At 40.4% G+C, this 17,917-nt stretch overlaps 1 protein-coding gene across 9 annotated transcripts in view; it reads right to left on the minus strand.

The window, feature by feature from the left end:
* The window catches only part of LOC148220085 (DDB1- and CUL4-associated factor 12-like), a 46,442-nt gene that overhangs the window by 12,521 nt on the left and 16,004 nt on the right, over nt 1–17,917 (minus strand). For 8 of the 9 annotated variants that reach the window (XR_015799090.1, XR_015799089.1, XM_088155651.1 and 5 more), the window contains exons 3-7: nt 14,132–14,338; nt 12,823–12,883; nt 10,572–10,765; nt 10,329–10,394; nt 3,892–4,054 (exon numbers count right to left, since the gene is read on the minus strand). Coding sequence is in view for 7 of the 9 variants with exons in the window: in XM_088155651.1 (XP_088011777.1) it covers nt 3,892–4,054; nt 10,329–10,394; nt 10,572–10,765; nt 12,823–12,883; nt 14,132–14,338 (691 nt within the window). In the remaining 2 variants the exon portion in view is untranslated. The remainder of the gene's footprint in view (nt 1–3,891; nt 4,055–10,328; nt 10,395–10,571; nt 10,766–12,822; nt 12,884–14,131; nt 14,339–17,917) is intronic. The other variant, XM_088155654.1, reaches the window with a different exon arrangement.

The following is a 17,917-nucleotide window of genomic DNA, read 5'->3' on the forward strand; positions in this document are numbered from 1 at the left end:
TCTCTATTTATTGTGCAAAAGGTTTGTTCTGTATAAGTACTCGAACACAAACAACTCTTCTGTGCTGATTAAACCCCACCACATCTATGCTTCTCTTTGCTGTACAACATGAAGGCAGGTTATAAACCCTACAGCTTTTTAAGACCTCTTTAAAGTATCACTGAATTACAGCCTAAACAAGCACTCAAACAGGAAGGGAAAAGAGTGAGTTACGCCAGCTACATCCATGTGTCAACTGCTGTCACTGTATCAAGTGGGGCTGAGCATCACAAAACTTGTGTGACATACTAGAATACATGTAGAGTACATGTGACAACAGACATCCAAGAGGTGTAAATGCAGTTTACCCTTCCCCTCTGTACAGAGTCCTAACTAGAAACACATCCTCATTCTTCCACCTCCACAACCTGATGCTACATCCACAGCCCCCAGGATCTGTTAAACACACTTAGAACAGGCAAGGTCACGTTGTTGTGTTCTAGATATGAGGTGAAGTCTTGGCTGCAGGCTTAATAAGTGGGAAATCACTGTGCAAGTCTCACACCTGCTGAATCTCTACTTTAATTCAGAGAACTACAAATGCATCTGAGCAAGTTGGGAGACATCTCTTCCCCTTCATTGTTGTTCTGAACCAGGTTCTTTCATCTGGTGTGCAAGAATCCGATCCCCACAGAGTATGTATTCGATTTATTTACAGCTCTGAGCAGAAAGAGGTCCTGGGTTGTAGATCCACAAAACCAGCACACTGAGGCACACGAAGGCCTACTTATAAGGTTACAATGTTAGGCTATTAGCACATCTTACTTAAGTCACTACTTGCCTAAGTTTCTATTGGCTTATCTTTTCTCTGATTCCATTTAAAGGCATAGTGTCCCATGAAATCATGGCACATGCTCGATGAGTAGTGGTCTTTTTGTGAGTAGAGGGTGCCTGAGCTAGAGGTGTGTTTTTTATTATTATAATGAGCAAAGTTCATCACTAGGGCAAGTTCTCAGCACAGAACCAGTCAAAACTGGGGGTTTGTTGGCTCATCATTAAACATCCTGTATAAGAAAGGTATTATCTTCTTTGTTTTCCTCCCTCTTCAAGGACTTAGTCCATCAATTTTCTGTCTCCTGTATTCCCATGGTTATTGCTTCTATTGCTTAACTGATTTGGATGGAATATGAAAGAGATGGCATATACTTTTCAATGCAATTAATTAATAAAAAGCTATAAAATACAGAACTGTGAATCTTTCTCTAATAAAAAAAAATGAAGGAAAATTGAAGGAATCCATTATGTACCCACTACAAAGTGGATGTTTAGAACAGGCTTTCAAAAACAGCACTTCAAATTGGCTCCTAAGGGGCTGAAGTACCTCAGATTAATAATTCCCATCAAACTAAAAGCACCACCTGTGCCTAGAACTGATCACTGTAAGCTCTTCTACATTCCCAGCACTCTACCACCTGTAGGCCTGGACTAAATGGGTTAACAAATTGAGTCTTACTCCTGAGAGGCAGGGAGCTCTACAAATCCCAGAAGGAAATGAAGATGCAGTAGCATGTGCTACACAAAGAGTAGACACAGTCTATGCTGTGCAAGCTCTGTCCACTGCATTAACATTGCTGCCTTCAGGATTATAAAGTCAAGGGCACACAACATTGCTCTGCAGGCTAATCAAGAAGAAAGCAATCACTCTCACAGATCAAGAACTACAGTCCAGGGCCTGCACTTTCCCATACAGCTGCTAAGAAAAGCAACTCTTACAAGATGCACTAAAAAGCATTAGCTACCTTCTCACATAGAACAGACAGGGTTACAGTAGGTAAAAAACACCCCCAGTTTCAGTCTTACTAAGTGACATTTCTCTGATCTGCTTTTGTATACAACACTAATGAACTGCAGTTAATATGGACTTACCATGTCCAGCAGTTGCATTTAGAAGCTGAAAGCACATTCAAGTAACACTTCAAAGCACTTAAAAGTTAACCCAGATTTTAGTCTGCAAATCAATAAACAGCCTACTTTCTAGAGATATTGCACCACTCCAAGTCCCAGTGAGATCAACAGAAAGTTGAAACACTCAGTATCTTGGGAATTAATATTACTTAAGTGCCTCTACTGATGCCTTAAGTTTTAGCTTTTATATTTTTCAGATTCTATACTGCCTTAGTATGTGACTCTAAACTTCATATAAAATGTTAGCAAGTTCTCTTCGCAGTTTAGTTAGACAAAACAAACAATCCTTTTCCAGCCTGAAAACCAAAGACACCATTGCAGCTTCAGGCCCAAAAAGTGTAAGCAACGGCAAATTGAAAAGAAAAATCTAAGAAAATGAGACTTCATAACCTGAAGCTGTAATTAGATAATTAACCCTAATATGTAAATAAACCGAAACTTATAAAAGTATAAAAACTCATAATCAGTCATCCACATCTTGCATCCATCTTGAGTAGAACCACAGCCGAGCTCTTGTACTGCCTAAAGTATATCCTTTGAAAGCCTTTTAATAAATACCTACTTCATTCCTTTAACATTGTCTAGCCTCTGTTCCAGGTCAGCCTCTCAAGGCATCACCACCACCACACACACACACACACACACACACACACACACACACACACACACACAAAATCTACTATGCAGAATAGAAAACAGTATTGAACAAAGGTTTTCTCTAGACATGAACTAGCACCCCAGAGATACTTCCTACACATAGGTCATCCCCTCAGCAGGGATGATCACATAATTCAAGATAGAAGTTTTTAGCTACCAGTCACCACTAGGCACCACACTCCAGTGTCCTGGTATTTCTTCCCTATGATACTGATGGGTGTTAGTGTCAGGACCTTCACAGAGCCCTCACTGACAGTGGGTCAAGACAAGGGGTGTTGCTGGCAAGATGTTCAAGTGACAAACACAAGCTGGTAAATTACCTTTTCTCATATTATAGAAACTTCTGTATCTGAAAGAAGCAGACCCTGACATTTATCTAGACAGCACTGTTCAAAGTCCAGTAACCACATAAATAAAAATTTCTTAATCCTTGCTTACATGCATTTTTTTATAAACTTGCCCAATGAAGAGATGATGAAGAGATGAATGCCTAGAGTCAAGTTAAATAAGGACTGCAACTTATTACTCTGGGATTAATATGGTTTCAAATGGGCATCACAGCACAGTGCCTTCTCATGCTTGAAAATAAAGGGTATGGGAAGAAGCTTATGGGACCATGTACCCTGCAAACCCTCAGGCTTGACCCAGATGTAAGGTTCGATTGGACATACTACATTCACATCAGGAAAGGAAAACAGCACTAAAATATGCAAACTTTTTTTTTTAAGAGTAAGCTTTTGTATATCTAAAGCAAATAAATGTACACTGACAATTAAGCGTCTCACTCATGACTTTAAAATTACAAAGCAAGCATTCACTCACAGCACTGACTCCCAATATGATAGGACAGAGCAGACAACATGGGTTTTTTTCTGTCCCCAGAGAAAAATGAGAGAATAGACAGTATTAACAGTGGCACAAAGACTGGATTTGCTTTGAAATGAAGTAAAACAGAATAAGACACAGTAAAAAATAAGCAGAAGGAAAATGCACAGTGAATTTCAGTCATACGTAAAATGCATACTTTTAAAAGTTCAGTAATATTTGGATGGCGTGCAATTTAGTTGATCATAAAAACACTGATGTCCTTCACTAGATTTCAGAGTTGCTTTTACATTTGGTTTGTTGGTTGCTCAAGGAATGTCATAAAAGCAAAACATATATATGCTATTAATAATTTAGTCTATCACATGAAAAAACCTTCGTATTTATTGGAAGCTTATTTACTGCAGTCTTAAAAGCTACTTCTGCAAGCAAACCATTTGAAGCACCCTTTGACAAGTTTCTTACCACTGCCTCGTTCTTTGGAACAGACGGATTTAACATTGTGAGAAGGCTGCCTTGGATCCAGAAAGGAGACATGTGCCTGTGATCCTACTGCATACACTGACCACTCCTGACCATAAGCCAAACACACATTCTCCCTGCAGTATGGCAACTTTGTGGAAAGCAACTAGAAACAAAGGAAAGACAAATCAACACATTATGAAAAGAGAGCAAAACACTAATAGAACAATTCTGTAAACTGTGTTCAAGGAAGTTGCAGTGAAAAAACCCAAAATACAGCTAAAAAATAAGTTCATCACAACAATAGTTTAAGAGAAAAGCAACCTGACCCAGAGAAAAAACAACCCCTGAAGATTAGATGCCTTATCTGAACAAAACTGCGATGATAAAAGCTGAACCATGTATTATGCAAAGAACAGTGAACATTTTGGCATATTGTTTTACATCTTTCTAAGCTGCTATTTCTTCAGCAGGTGTACACAGACATCATCTCAGTTGAAAAAGCTTATTTCATACAGTACTATAAATATTCGTGAGTTTGATCTACAATTACACTTAAATAAGTGCAACTTCCTTTATGAAGGCTACTAATTAAATATCAATTATACTCTCTATGGAACAGTTCAGTTCACTTCATCTCACTCTGAACTGGCAGAAAGTTAAGAGCACCTCTCACCCTTAAAAATAAGGTGAATAGGAAGTTTCTTTCCCCAAATTCTAATTCTTAGGACATTGTATTTTACTTAAAGATTTATGTGTTTGTCGTGGTTTAGGAATGGTATTCTTCAATTTAGTGTTCCCATTAAATCACTCCAGACCACACACTGCTTGCTCACTTCCCCCCCACCTCCCCCTGCAGCGGAATGGAAAGGAGAATTGGAGGCAAGAAAAGGTAAAGGTCATGGGTTGTGATAACAACAATTTACTAAAAACAGCAACGAAATAAGAAAATGAACAGTAACAACAATACTAAAAGCAGAGTGTACAAGACAGGTGAACAATTCACACACGATTGCTCACTACATGGAATCCAGTACCACCCAACTGTACACCCCAGAAAAACCAAAAAAATGCCACCCTCCCTCTGTCCCCTCTGCCCATGGCATGAGGTGGGTCCAGGCTGTGCCACTCCCAGCTGCTGCAAAAATTAACCCTGTCCTGGAGGGAACCAGGACATTATCCAACCCTTATTCTATACCATCTAAATCACACCCAGATCCTACATCTTAAAAAAAAAAAAAAAAAAAGAAAGATACACACACACACACAAGCATGGGTACCATTCCCTTAGTCAATGGCTGTCCATTCAAAATGTCTTCCAAGACAGGAGGGCTGGAGTGCTGTCAACTGGTTGCTGCATCAGGAGCTCATGGCTGGTGTATCTGGAGCAATCAATCCTCATTGTTCATGGTAGTTATGGCACACAGTGGCAGTGGCATTCAGCAACCAATATTAAATAATTCAATATTACAGGCTGTTCTTACCCAAAAATCAAATCCCCTTGAGGGGGATCCCCCATCCCTTTGCATTATGCACCAAATGCACCCAGGTCATTGAGCAAAAACAATCCCGCAGATGGATTTGCCTTTCCTTGAGGCAGGACTGGTCCAAACTGTCTTCCCCAACACATTTCTCATATGCATCACAGGGATTTTATCCCCTTCTATGATATGTGAAGATTTTGATAGGACAGAGCCAGCTTGATTGGTAGAGCCACTGGAGTTAACTAACCAGGTGGACCTCACTAAATGTGTATACCAGTGTTTGAAAAGCCAACTTCTACCTGACCAGCAATGTCTTGCCACAATTCAGCAGACCAGATGAGTTTCCCTCTACACTGCCAATTGGTCTTTTTCCGTTGGTCCAGCCACCCCCACAGAGCATTTGCTACCATCCATGAGTCAGTGTAGAGGCAGAGTGCTGGCCACTTCTCTCATTCAGCAATACCTAAAGCTAGCTGGATGACTTTCAGCTCTGCAACCTGACTTGATCCAACTTGTTCCTTGGTAGCTTCTGCAAGCCGCCATGTAGGACTCCATATGGCTGCTTTCCATGTTTGATGTATCCCTACGATATGTCAGAAACCATCAGTAAAGAGACTGCATTGCTTTTCATTTTCTGATATCTGATTATATGATGGGGACTCCTTAGCATGTCATCTTCTCCTCTTCTGAAATTAGTCTGAAATTTTTGCCTTCAGGCGAGTTTGCGATGACTTCCAAGATCCCTGGGTGATTGCGGTTTCCTATTCGAGGTTATTGTGTGATCAGAGCAATCCACTTGTTCCACACGGCATTAGTGGCATGATATGTGGAAGGGACTTTTCCTTTGAACATCCAGCCCAGCACGGGCAGTCAGGGTGTCAGGAGGAGCTGTGCTTCAGTGCCAATCACTTCTGAAGCAGCTCAAACCCCTTCATAAGCTGCCAGTATCTCTTTTTCAGTTGGGGTGTAACAGGCCTTGGATCCCTGACTCCAGAACTCCAGGGGTCATCCTTGAACCTCCTTGGGTACTTTTTGCCAGAGGCTCCAGGAAGGACCATTCTCCCTGGCTGTGGTGTAGAGCACATTTTTCACATCTCATCCTGTCCTGACTGGCCCAAGGGCTACTGCATGAACACTCTCCTGGTTTAATTTGTTCAAAAGCTTGTTGTTGTTCAGGACCCCACTTGAAATCATTCTTCTTCCAGGTCATGTAATAGAGAGGGTTTACAGTCATTCTGACTGTAATCTGGAATATGCATTCTCCAAAAACCCACAGTGCCTAGGAAAGCCTGTGTTTCCTTTTTGCTGGTTGGTGGGGACATAGCTGCTATTTTGCTTATCATATCTATTGGAATCTGATATTGTCCATCTTGCCATTTTATTCCTAAAAGCTAAATTTCCTGGGGAAGTCCCTTGACCTTACTTTGCTTTATGGCAAAACGTGCTTTCAGGGGGACCCAGATTATCTTCTCCCCTTTCTCAAAAACTTCCTCTGCTGTGTTGCCCCATACGATGACGTCATCAATGTATTGCAAGTGTTCTGGATTCTCACCCTTTTCCAATGCAACCTGGATCAGTCCATGGCAAATAGTGGGACTGTGCTTTCGCCCCTGGGGCAGGTGGTTCCAGGTGTATTGGATGCCCCTCCAGGTAAAAGCAAACTGGGGCCTGCACTCTGCTGCTAAAGGAATGCAGAAAAACACATTGGCAATATCAATGGCAGCACTACTTTGCTGCCTTGGATTCCAGTTTGTACTGAAGTTCCAGCATGCCTGGCACAGCAGCACTCAGTGATGGTGTGACATAGTTGAGAACATGATTATCCACTGTCAGTCTCCATTCTCTCTTGGACTTACGTACTGTACACATGGGGCTATTAAAAGGTGAGTGGGTCTTGCTGACCACTCCCTGCCTCTCCAGTTCACAAATCATCTTGTGGATGGGAGTCACCAAATCCTGGTTGGTGCAGTATTGTCAACAGTGCACTGTTGTGATAGCGATCAGTACCTGTTGTTCTTTGACCCTTAGCAGTCCCATAGCAGAAGGATCCTCTGAGAGACCAGGCAAGGTATTCAGCTGCCTAATTTCCTCTGTCTTCACAGCAGCTATCCCAAAAACCCAGCAATGTCCTTTTGGGTCCTGGAAATACCCTCTCTTGAGGTAATCTATGCCAAGGATACACAGGACTTCTGGGCCAGTCAAAATGGGGTGGTTTTGCCATTCATTCCCAGCCAGGCTCAGTTCAGCTTCCAGTACAGTCAGGTGTTGGGATCCCCCTGTCACCCCAGAAACAGAGATGGATCCTGCCCCTACATATCTCAATGGCATCAGGGTACATTGTGCACCAGTGTAAATTAAAGCATTGTACTCCTGTGGGTCTGATGTGCCAGGCCATTAGATCCATATAGTCCAGTAGATCTGATTATCCCTTTCCTCCACCGGGCTGGAGGCAGGGCCCCTCTAGTTCTGGTCATGGTACTCGTTGCTTACTTCTTATAAATATGATCAACCACAGGTCCCTTCAAGAGGTTTGGAAGTAACATCAGCACCTTTCATTCTGTCTGAGGACACTGCCCACTGGAAACTGGAGCAGAATTTTCCTTGAAGAATTTCCTGTGGTGGTTGTTCTTCCTCTCAACTTACATACCCATGACTCCTAGGGCAGAGGTGGGTTTTCCATCCCACTTCCTCATGTCCTCTCTCTGGTCATGCAGGTAAAACCACAGGTTTTACACCTTGTGGTGTATTCTCCCTCTCTCTTGAACAGGAGCGCGCTTCCTCTTAATAGCAGAGACTCTGGCCTATACTGGCAGGGCACAGGACATTTCCTCTTTAAGCTGCTTTCCAGCTGTCCTTGGACAGCTGAGATGAAGGCCCACAGGGAGGAAGAGAGACTTTCGTCATATTGCCAGAGTTGGGCAACCAAATTATCCAGTTTGTTCTCCTTCTGTCCATGACATCACTGCCAATAAGTTGGCATATGACAATGGTGTGCTCCATAGGAACTTCCGCCACATGGGTTGTGTGCCCTAGACTTCATCTGGATCTACAGGGGACTGCTTGTTATTTGAATCTCTATAGAGTACCTCTAGCTCAGCTGATTCTCTCAGGTACTGGATACCTTGCTCCATGGTGTTCCACTTGTGTTAGTACATTAATAGATCCTCCTTGAAAAGATACCTTTCCCTCACATTTGACAGGAATTGCCTCCAGAGGGTGAGGATTTCTGTCCTTTTCCCAATGCTGTTGTCAATGCCTGCATCCCTGGACAGGGATCCTAGTTGCTTGGCTTCACTACCCTCTAATTTCCAACTGTGGGTTGTGCTATCCCAGCATCGGAGCAGCCAGGTCACTAGAGGCTCACCCTACTGGTGGCTGAAATGTTTTCATATATCTCGCAGCTCATATGGGGATAGGGATTGGGTGATTCTCTCTGTCCCTGCTTCTTCCTCCTGTTCTGAGGGCCCTACTTCCTCTTCATCCCTCACTATGTAAACTGATTTGGTGTTGCATTTCTTTTTCTGTATAGGTATGACTGCTACTGGCACGTGTTGTTCCTCTGGTTCAGCTGCAGTTTGAGTGGCCACAGGTGTCAGTTGCTCTGCTTTCCTCCTCCTCCCCCTGAGGGTGCTGTCTAGTGATGAGCAGTATCTGGAAAAGAGTAGCCAGGGCCCAGCACTTTGCTTTACTTTCTGCCTCTCTGGAATCGCCACAGCATTTTCCTTTCAGATATTCTGCCACTTTATCAGGGTCCTGTTCAGGGGTGAACTTCCAAACCATTGGAGGAGCAAAAGTCCTCTGAAACTGTCCCATTTTCTCCCACATTCCATGCCACTCATGACTATCCACCCTCAGGGAAGATCTCTGAATGACCATCCTAGAAGTCTCTTTCATAATTCTAAACATGGTGTGGATGGCACTGAGTAGACATAGCAACAAGAACATGCACCTTCCTTAACATCCAAAGGAAATTCAAAATTCTCACAAGCTGTTGTAACAAATCTGAAGGAGGAAAAGGGTGTGAAAAGCTGGGGGAAATCATCCTCCCCTATTCTCCCTACAGACTGGGTACAATTATTAATGAATTCCCAGAGGTAGCACCCAAGGCAAACGCAGGAAAGCAGCACTCAAGACATCACAAATAACCCTCATTTCCCTTGATGTTATCATGTCATAAACTGATATCCCACAGTACAGCAATAAAGCAATCGTGATCCATCTCCCTGCTCTGAAAAGAGCACCATGAGGAGCACATAGAACATATACAGGGTTAGGTACCATAACCATGTGAACAGACCAAGCAACGTTGTGCCCAGTGGCTCCGTACCTAATAGAAATGCTTAGATCAAATTTGTTTCCAACCAGCTCTGGTCAGATCTGTTGTTATCTCAATGTTTTGTGCCTCACATTGGGCACCAAATTGACTGTCGTGGTTTAGGAATGGTATTTCCCAATTTAGTGTTCCCATTGAATCACACTAGACCATATACTGCTCACTCACTTCCCCCTTTGGTGGGATGGGGAGGAGAATTGGAGGCAAAAAAAGGTAAAGATCATGGGTTGAGATATGAACAATTTACTAGAAACAGCAACGATATAAAAAAAGTCAAACAAGAACAATACTGATAGCAGCGTGTACAAGACAAGCAAATGATTCACATGTGATTACTCACTATGCAGAACCTGGCGCCACCCAACCATGCACCCCAGCAAAACAGGAAAAATGCCACCCCCCTCCGTCTCCTCTGCACTTGGTGTGAGGTGGTATTTAATAACCCCAGGGCCCAGGCTGTGCCCCTCCTGGCTGCTGCAAAAATTAACCCTGCCTTGGCCAGAACCAGGACACTGTTTTACAAACACTGCTGCTCTTTCTTCAATAATTTATAGGAAATAAAGAATAGTGAACAGCCTTCAATGGAAAGCAATATTTTAAGTTTTACACCAACAGAAAAGCACCTTTGATAGTGTGTGCTCTGCTTTCCAAAGATGAAAATACCCATCCAAGGACACAGCTCCCAGTTCCTAGTATGAAAAAAAAAAAAAAAAGAAAGATAAGAGTTAGTTTCTGTATTATAGATGTCCTTAAAAACTCACACTCCAGGTTCCTTCTCCAGTATATTTGATTTAGATTACTCTTTTTTTTTCAAATACATATGGACAGTTTTAGGACTACTCAACTGTCTTGCTTATCTTACTGACCTTGTTCTTATTGTTGAAAGCCAATGCTCGGACTTTGCAGTTGTCAGGATTGGTGTTCTCCTTAGGAATATCCTTCAGAGCCCTGTGTGTTATGTGGGCATAGACAGGAACTTGAGAGATATTATGCCTGGCATCACTTTTGGACAACACATCCTCTGTGACTTCCCAGAGACCCATTGAACCATCCCGGGAACCTGAATAAGTAGTCCATAACAGCATTTCACATATACATAATTCCCCTTTTTAAAAAATGAACTGCAATAAACAATGAGGTCTTAAAGAAAGAAAGGATACTTTATTTAATCTAACTGAACACACTTTTGATGCCTATATATTAATTATTATTAACAAAATCATGATTTTACTGAGCTGTTAAGTTCATAACATTGTGAACTTATTTTCAACTGGTTTCTCTATGTAGGGACACATATTGAGAAAGCAAGAAAATTACAGCCTGAAAAATATTCCAGGCCGGAGCTTCTCAGTTCTGTTCTCAGCCGATAAGCTGGTCCAGCTGAAAGTTAGGGAGAATTTCTCCCAGGGTGATATCTTGGTCAAAATAAAAAGGAATTAATAACAAAGATAGAACACCTGTTGTGGTGTGTGACCAGACCCTGGGAATGGGGTGTTTTCTCTCTGAACCAATCATCTTTTCTCTACTCTTGGAATTGCAAGTCATGCTATAAAACCAAGTGTGTTCCTGAATAAACTTTTCTCTTTCTTTCCTATCATGAAAGATGACCATGTAGCTGTGCATCTTATTTCCGCTGCACTTAAAGGGATAAAACCCCTTTCAACGGCTACAGTCTACATGGTTTCCAAGCAGCTAGATCACCTAATCTGTTTTCAAACTGATTGGGATGCATCAAAAACCACCATCCTGTACAAAATCACCATTAGAGATTCACATGTAGAATAAACTCAGAGGCAATTGAATAGCCTATGTGTTCAGCCTGAGCCTGGCTTACCAAGGCCAAGATTGACAGTCTTAAATCAATACAAAAACCTACAAGAACACTCAGTTTGGTTTATACCAATTCTAGATAGTTTGATTTCTGACTATGTTTCTGGATATGTACACACACATTAGTGAACTGATCAGAAACATATATTTAAAAACACAATTTGCACCGATTTAAATCAAATCTATTGTTAATTCAACTCATTCAACCTCTTGTTTAAAGAATGCAACACAGGAACCGAGGCCAAACAAGCAAGAACTCATCTTATTTTTCTGCTGAATTAGAAGATAATTATATAAAATATGAATCAATAAGAGCAACAATACTGGATGAAGAAAGCTAAATGTCTTTGGTTCAAAGATCAATACAGGCTTAATCCAAGGTCCTATTGCCATCCCTTCTGGTCTTTAGGCAACTCACTTCCATTTAAGTCAGCTCTGATATATTTGACAAGTACCTCCATTTCTTCCCTACACAATGGGACTTAATGGGGTTTTTAATGCAGATATTTGGGTTAGAGAATTGCAAGGATCAACTCAATGATTAGCTTTTGTTTTTTTAATATTACTGAATTATCAATTGAAGCATTTGATTTTTATATGAGACTGTCAAGATTTTCTGTCACCTGCAGTTTGACACCTCCTTGTATGGAATACTAAACCCTCTCAGCACAAAAAGACAGTAAACTAATACATTAATTCAAGGGCATATTGCTGCCTTTACCCAAGGTAATACTTTATGAAGTTACACTGATTATCCAACTACAGCGACTAAAAAGTCAGTAATTGACCTTTTCTATTACAACCTTCTGCATTAGTTCCCATAGTGTGTGCTTATATATATACATATACACACATACACAACTTTACTGATAGCTTGATATAACAGAGTTTTCATTAATCAATCTTTCATAAGATTTCAGGAAACCAGTACTGTTCAGCTGTATTCAAAGTTATTAACTGACAACCAATACCCCTCTTGAAATTATTCTGGTGTAGAATCTTTTCCTTGAACTTACTGTGTTTAGACACCATCTCATGGCAACGTACTGTAAAGACAGCAGTATTCCCTCTAACACTAGAAAAACAAAAGTACAATCTAGACCAGGGCTCTATAAATTAAAAAAAAAAATTAAAAAGTAAAGCGCTGTACTAAGACCAAGAATGGTTTAAATAGGCAAAGTAGTTCCAAATGGTTTCAAATCCCTTCTAAAGGTGCTTCCCTAAGACCTATCAAGTGCTGTACATCAGTATAAAATTCTGGGAAAAAAATTTTAAAATTAACATTACCAGAAACAGCCATAGTATCACTTATCCATGCAATTGAAAATATCCAGTCCTTATGTCCATCCTAAAAGAAAATAAAAATAAAAGAAAGACATATTTTCTGTGCCATTATATTCTCCAGTGGTCTCAAGGTAGACAAAAAAATATCAAAGTGAAGAATACTTAAGTGCAAACTCAGAAAGACAGACCTATACTAAAAACATATAAATAATATTCAACTATCAAGCTGTAACAGTTTAAGTACCTAACAGTAATTTTAACTTTTATTGATTTTGACATTTATAATTAATAGAGAGCAATTAGGCGATAGAAAAATAGATTTCTGACCAAGGACAAATTAATCTCAATTCTAAGGACTTGGATTTTTTCCATTTTGAAAGCAGTGCTCTTTACTTCTATAAAGTAGCTGCATACTTTTATTTCTTCAAATGCACATCCCCAAAAAGAAACAAAAAAATTGTTTAAAACATATGACCTACAGATTAATTTTTCAAGAATCTTTTACTCAGCAGGTGAGAAGCCTGTGTATTAAAAAAAGACCATAAGGGTCTAGTTCTGTTTGAAAAGCTGCAGAGTCACAGTGGCACATGAATAACAAGTCATGCAAATCTTCAGAGTCGAGCCTTTCTGCAGCTGGTAATCTGCTACTGCAGAAACTCGGATCCAGCTCTGCTGTTGTAGTTAACGTCTATGCAAAGTCCTGAACCAAAAAGGAAAAATAAGACTGAAGTGCTTACAGGACACCATTATACCCATTTCAGCCATTTTCTTTTTAAGATTGGCTGTTTTAAAAAGGCCTCATGATGTTTTGAAAATAAAAACAGTACCAAAGTCTATCAAACTGCCACAAGCCACTGGGTTAGAACTACTCCTCAAAGCCAAGTTCCACCTGTGAAATAATATATATATAAACTGCACCGGAGAAGGGAAATCCTTGAATCATCTTTACAAGCTCTCAAATGAGTTTTTTCACTAAAGCTAAGTTTCATAGATCATCATCACCCCAATTAGACTTTAACAGTTAAGATTTTGTTGCATTTTCAATACTTAAAAGTAATCTGAAGTAGACCTGAATGAGCATAAGAAAGAAGAAATCTGACTTAGAACCCTGAGAATCCTCTCATATATTTATGTACTCATTCATATTTAAGATATTTGTCAAAAAAGACAACTTGATCAGGAATATTTTCAAGCTTTCAGAAATTCACTCTCCATGACAAAACTCCCAAATTCTAAACTTGCTCTGACCTTATGCACTTCAAAGTAGTAATTCTTAGGACAGAATAAACTTTCCCCAAATACTCCCACTTACATCTCCCACACACACAGGATCAAGTGTAGGCAGACGGTAAATTGCAAGACTGTTGGGGTTATCTCCACCTGTGGCCAGAAAGGTCCTTGAGGGGTTGAGCTCAATGGCATGAATACCACATCCTTGCTGGTTCACCATGCCAGGTTCACGATCTTTCAGAATAGGAATCTTGGTAATTTGACCAGTCTGGACATCTATTACAAATAACTGGGGCGAAAAAGCAGATACAAGCCATTATCACACAGATAAGGAAACCAAGATGGTGAAATATCCTCCCTATTTTGAACCAACATTCTTTTAAATGTAGAATCCACAAATGCTGCAAATAGGGTTGAAAAATGCATACATTCCTTCTTAAAACAACTTAATTAAATAACTGTGGCTTTTACTTTAATCATCTATCATTATTTTGGCTAGGATAACGTTAACTTCCTTCTTAGTAGCTGGTACTGGTGTCCAGTTCTGGGCCCCTCAGTTTAGGAAGGATGTTGAGATGCTTGAGTGCGTCTATACAAGGGCAACAAGGACGGTGAGGGGATTGGAATACAACCACTATGAGGAACGACTGAGGGAGCTGGGGTTGTTTAGCCTGGAGAAAAGGAGACTCAGGTGACCTTATCACTCTCTACAACTTCCTGAAAGGTGGTTGTAGTCAGGTGGGGGTTTGTCTCTTTCTCCAAGCAGCAACTGACAGAACAAGAAGACAGTCTTAAGCTGTGCCAAAGGAAATATACGTTGGATATTAGGAAAAAGATTTTATGGAGGGATCAGGTACTGGAATTATCTGCCCAGGGAGGTGGTGGAGTCACTATCCCCGGATGTGTTTAAAAAAGATTGGATGTGGTACTCGGTGCCATAGTTTAGTTGAGTTGTTAGGGCACGGGTTGGGCTCGATGATCTTGAAGGTCTCTTCCAACCTAGTGATTCTGTACAGTCCTGTATTTTGGATTTAGTACGAGAATAATGTTGATAACACACTGATGTTTAGTTATTACTTGATAGTGCTTACTTTAAATCAAGGACTTCTCAGTTTTCCATTCTATATCAGTGAGCAGGTGCACAAGAGGCTGTGAGGGAACATAGCCAGGACAGTTAATCCAAACTGGCCAAAGGGATATTCCATACCATAGAACATCATGCTCAGTATATAAAGCAGGGGGTTGGGATTGGTTGGGAGCTGCCAATCACTGTCGGGGGATGGGTTGGGCATGGGTCAGTGGGTGGTATGCAATTGTATTGTACATCACTTCTGTTTCTTGGATTTTATTTTTTTTTCCTATTATAACAATAATATTTTACTTTATTTCAATTACTAAACTATTCTTATCTTAACCCACAGGTTTTACATTTTTTCCAGATTTTCTCCACATCCATCCAGGGAAGGGGAGCGGGGGGAAATGAGTGAACAGCTGTGTGGTACTTAGCTGCCAGTTGGGGTTAAACCACAACAGCCCATTTTGGCCACCCAAAATGGGGCTCAGAGGGTTGAGACAATGACAGATCTGACAAGAGCATGTTAAAACAAATTTCTTATAAGCATTTATTATATTAGTTTAATAGTCATGGGTCACAATGTTGATTTATTTACTCACAGTTGTTGCACTTGTTCTCAGAGTTGCGTTTTGTGACACTTGTTATAGATGACAATATAATATTGGCTTTTGAATTCATAGATTAGCTTTTTGTATTACAAGTATTTTGATATGGTAAAATTTATACTTACTTTTAACTGCTTTTGTATAGTACAATCTGTCAGTTTATGCATACACTGTATAGTTTATATGAATAGCAGTGTGATAAAGATATTATATTGTAGGCTTTAGTAAAAGACTAAAATACCTCTATGTAACCAACTTAGAGAATGGTGTAAAGCAATTATTTTTCTTACACCTGCATAAGCATCCAGGAAGGATTTACTGACTCCTCACTATCAGGGATGAAACAACAGGATGGAAACACAGGAAGAAATAAAATATATTGACCTAATCTACAGAATGTCCTGCAGACAAGTCAGAGGTTAAAACTGTTATAAGTACATGACATGTTGTTGGCTTTTTGCAAATATTGGGACAAGTGGTATATGTATAATATTGAAATAGCTTTTCTGTACAAATATAGTTTTTTTCTTTTTTTTCTTTCTCTTCTAATAGCCAAAGTTAGACATAAGTTTTTTTGAGACAGTATGCTTAAACTACCTGCTTAGTTAAGATAACAGCCCCTGAACGTGTGATGGGAACCCTGCAGCTGACACGACAATTATCAACACTCACCGGCTGCAAAAGGCCGGGACCACCACCCAAATTAAAAAGTGATAAGAAGAGGATTAAAACCACAAGCCAAGAAACACACATGCTATAAAAAGGCAGACCCAAGGAGTGGCCATGCTAAACGGTTCCCAGAAAAAGTTTGACTATGTATGATGGACTATGAATATGCAACGGGTTGATGTATTGTAAAAGGTATTTAAAGGGGCGTTTCCGAAGCAGCCGCGTGCTCTTGGCAGCATGCCAAGCACCAGGCCGTTTTAACCCTTTGCTTTATGTTTGTCTCCTATCGTCTTTTTATTAAACCTTTTAAATTTTACCAGGACAGTGAAGCGTGTTTTTCACAAAACCAAACAAGAGAGTTCTTGGAAGATCAAAAACTCAAAGGAATGTTTAAATAATGTATAAACTCATGAATATGCATGTACCCTCAGCAGTGTAACAGTATATAGAGAATGGTGTTTTACACTGATGCTGTGTTCTTTGGCTAATCGCCAAAAACACCCCAGCACCGGATATCTTTTTTGTCCCTGGTTTTATCCCTTATTAAACTTTTAAAATTCTAAATCCTGAACTTTGTTTTTCTCATTACTTGCAGTATGTGTTCTTTGTGGTGATGTTTATCATCCTTGAGGCCTGGACCAAGGTTATAATTTTGTTGTACTTCATAATACTGGTCTGTGATATGATAGAACCACTGGTCATGAAACTAACCTGGTATGCGTCCTCAGCATTGCCATCCTATCTGTACCTCAGGAGCCCTCTATTGAGAACTATTAAGTTACATCTTCTGCCTTTTCTCCTCAAATGCATCTTCCAACATCCATCCATCCATCCATCCATCCATCCATCCATCCATCCATCCATCCATCCATCCATCCATCCATCCATCCATCCACCCTGCCTTCCTGCCTTCCTTCTCCTCCAGGATGATTACAGTAGTATTTGAGAATTTGTAAGATTTTTAATATCTTTTCAATACCCTTGCAGCCAACTGGGCCCTTTTGCTAGGAGCCAGCATGTTGCTGCATATAGTTCAGGTCTTCTTTCAGATTAAACAACTATTTAAGAACATCACCCAGAGATTTGCCCTGAGGCTGAATAGTTCTGAGTGATGGGGTGTGTGGGATAGTATGGGGAAGTGCCTAGGACAGTGGGCACCTCCAATGTTTTTGAACCTCACCCCTGGACAAGTGCATGATAGAAAAGATGCGTGCTAATGTTTTTATAAACAATTCTATAGGTGAAGGTGTGGGTGTTACAATTTTAAAATGGGTCTTAATGTCTCTACTGACTTTGAGCAGCAGGTTAGTTACAGGGCCCATGTTGGATCCCAGAAACCTGGGAGTTTTGAGCTTTCTGTGCTGTCTGGCACTGACTCCCTGGAGAACACTGCTTTCGATCTGAGGCCTTGGAGAAAGCTTCCAAATTCGAGTCATAAAGTCATGGGTGTGTAGTTAAATAGAAGTATGTGATTTCATATGGTGAAGGGTTTTGAAATTGGAGTTTTTAGAATATAGTG

This window comes from Sturnus vulgaris, chromosome W, assembly GCF_052056855.1.
Source record: "Sturnus vulgaris isolate bStuVul1 chromosome W, bStuVul1.hap1, whole genome shotgun sequence".
NCBI classification, from domain to species: domain Eukaryota; kingdom Metazoa; phylum Chordata; class Aves; order Passeriformes; family Sturnidae; genus Sturnus; species Sturnus vulgaris.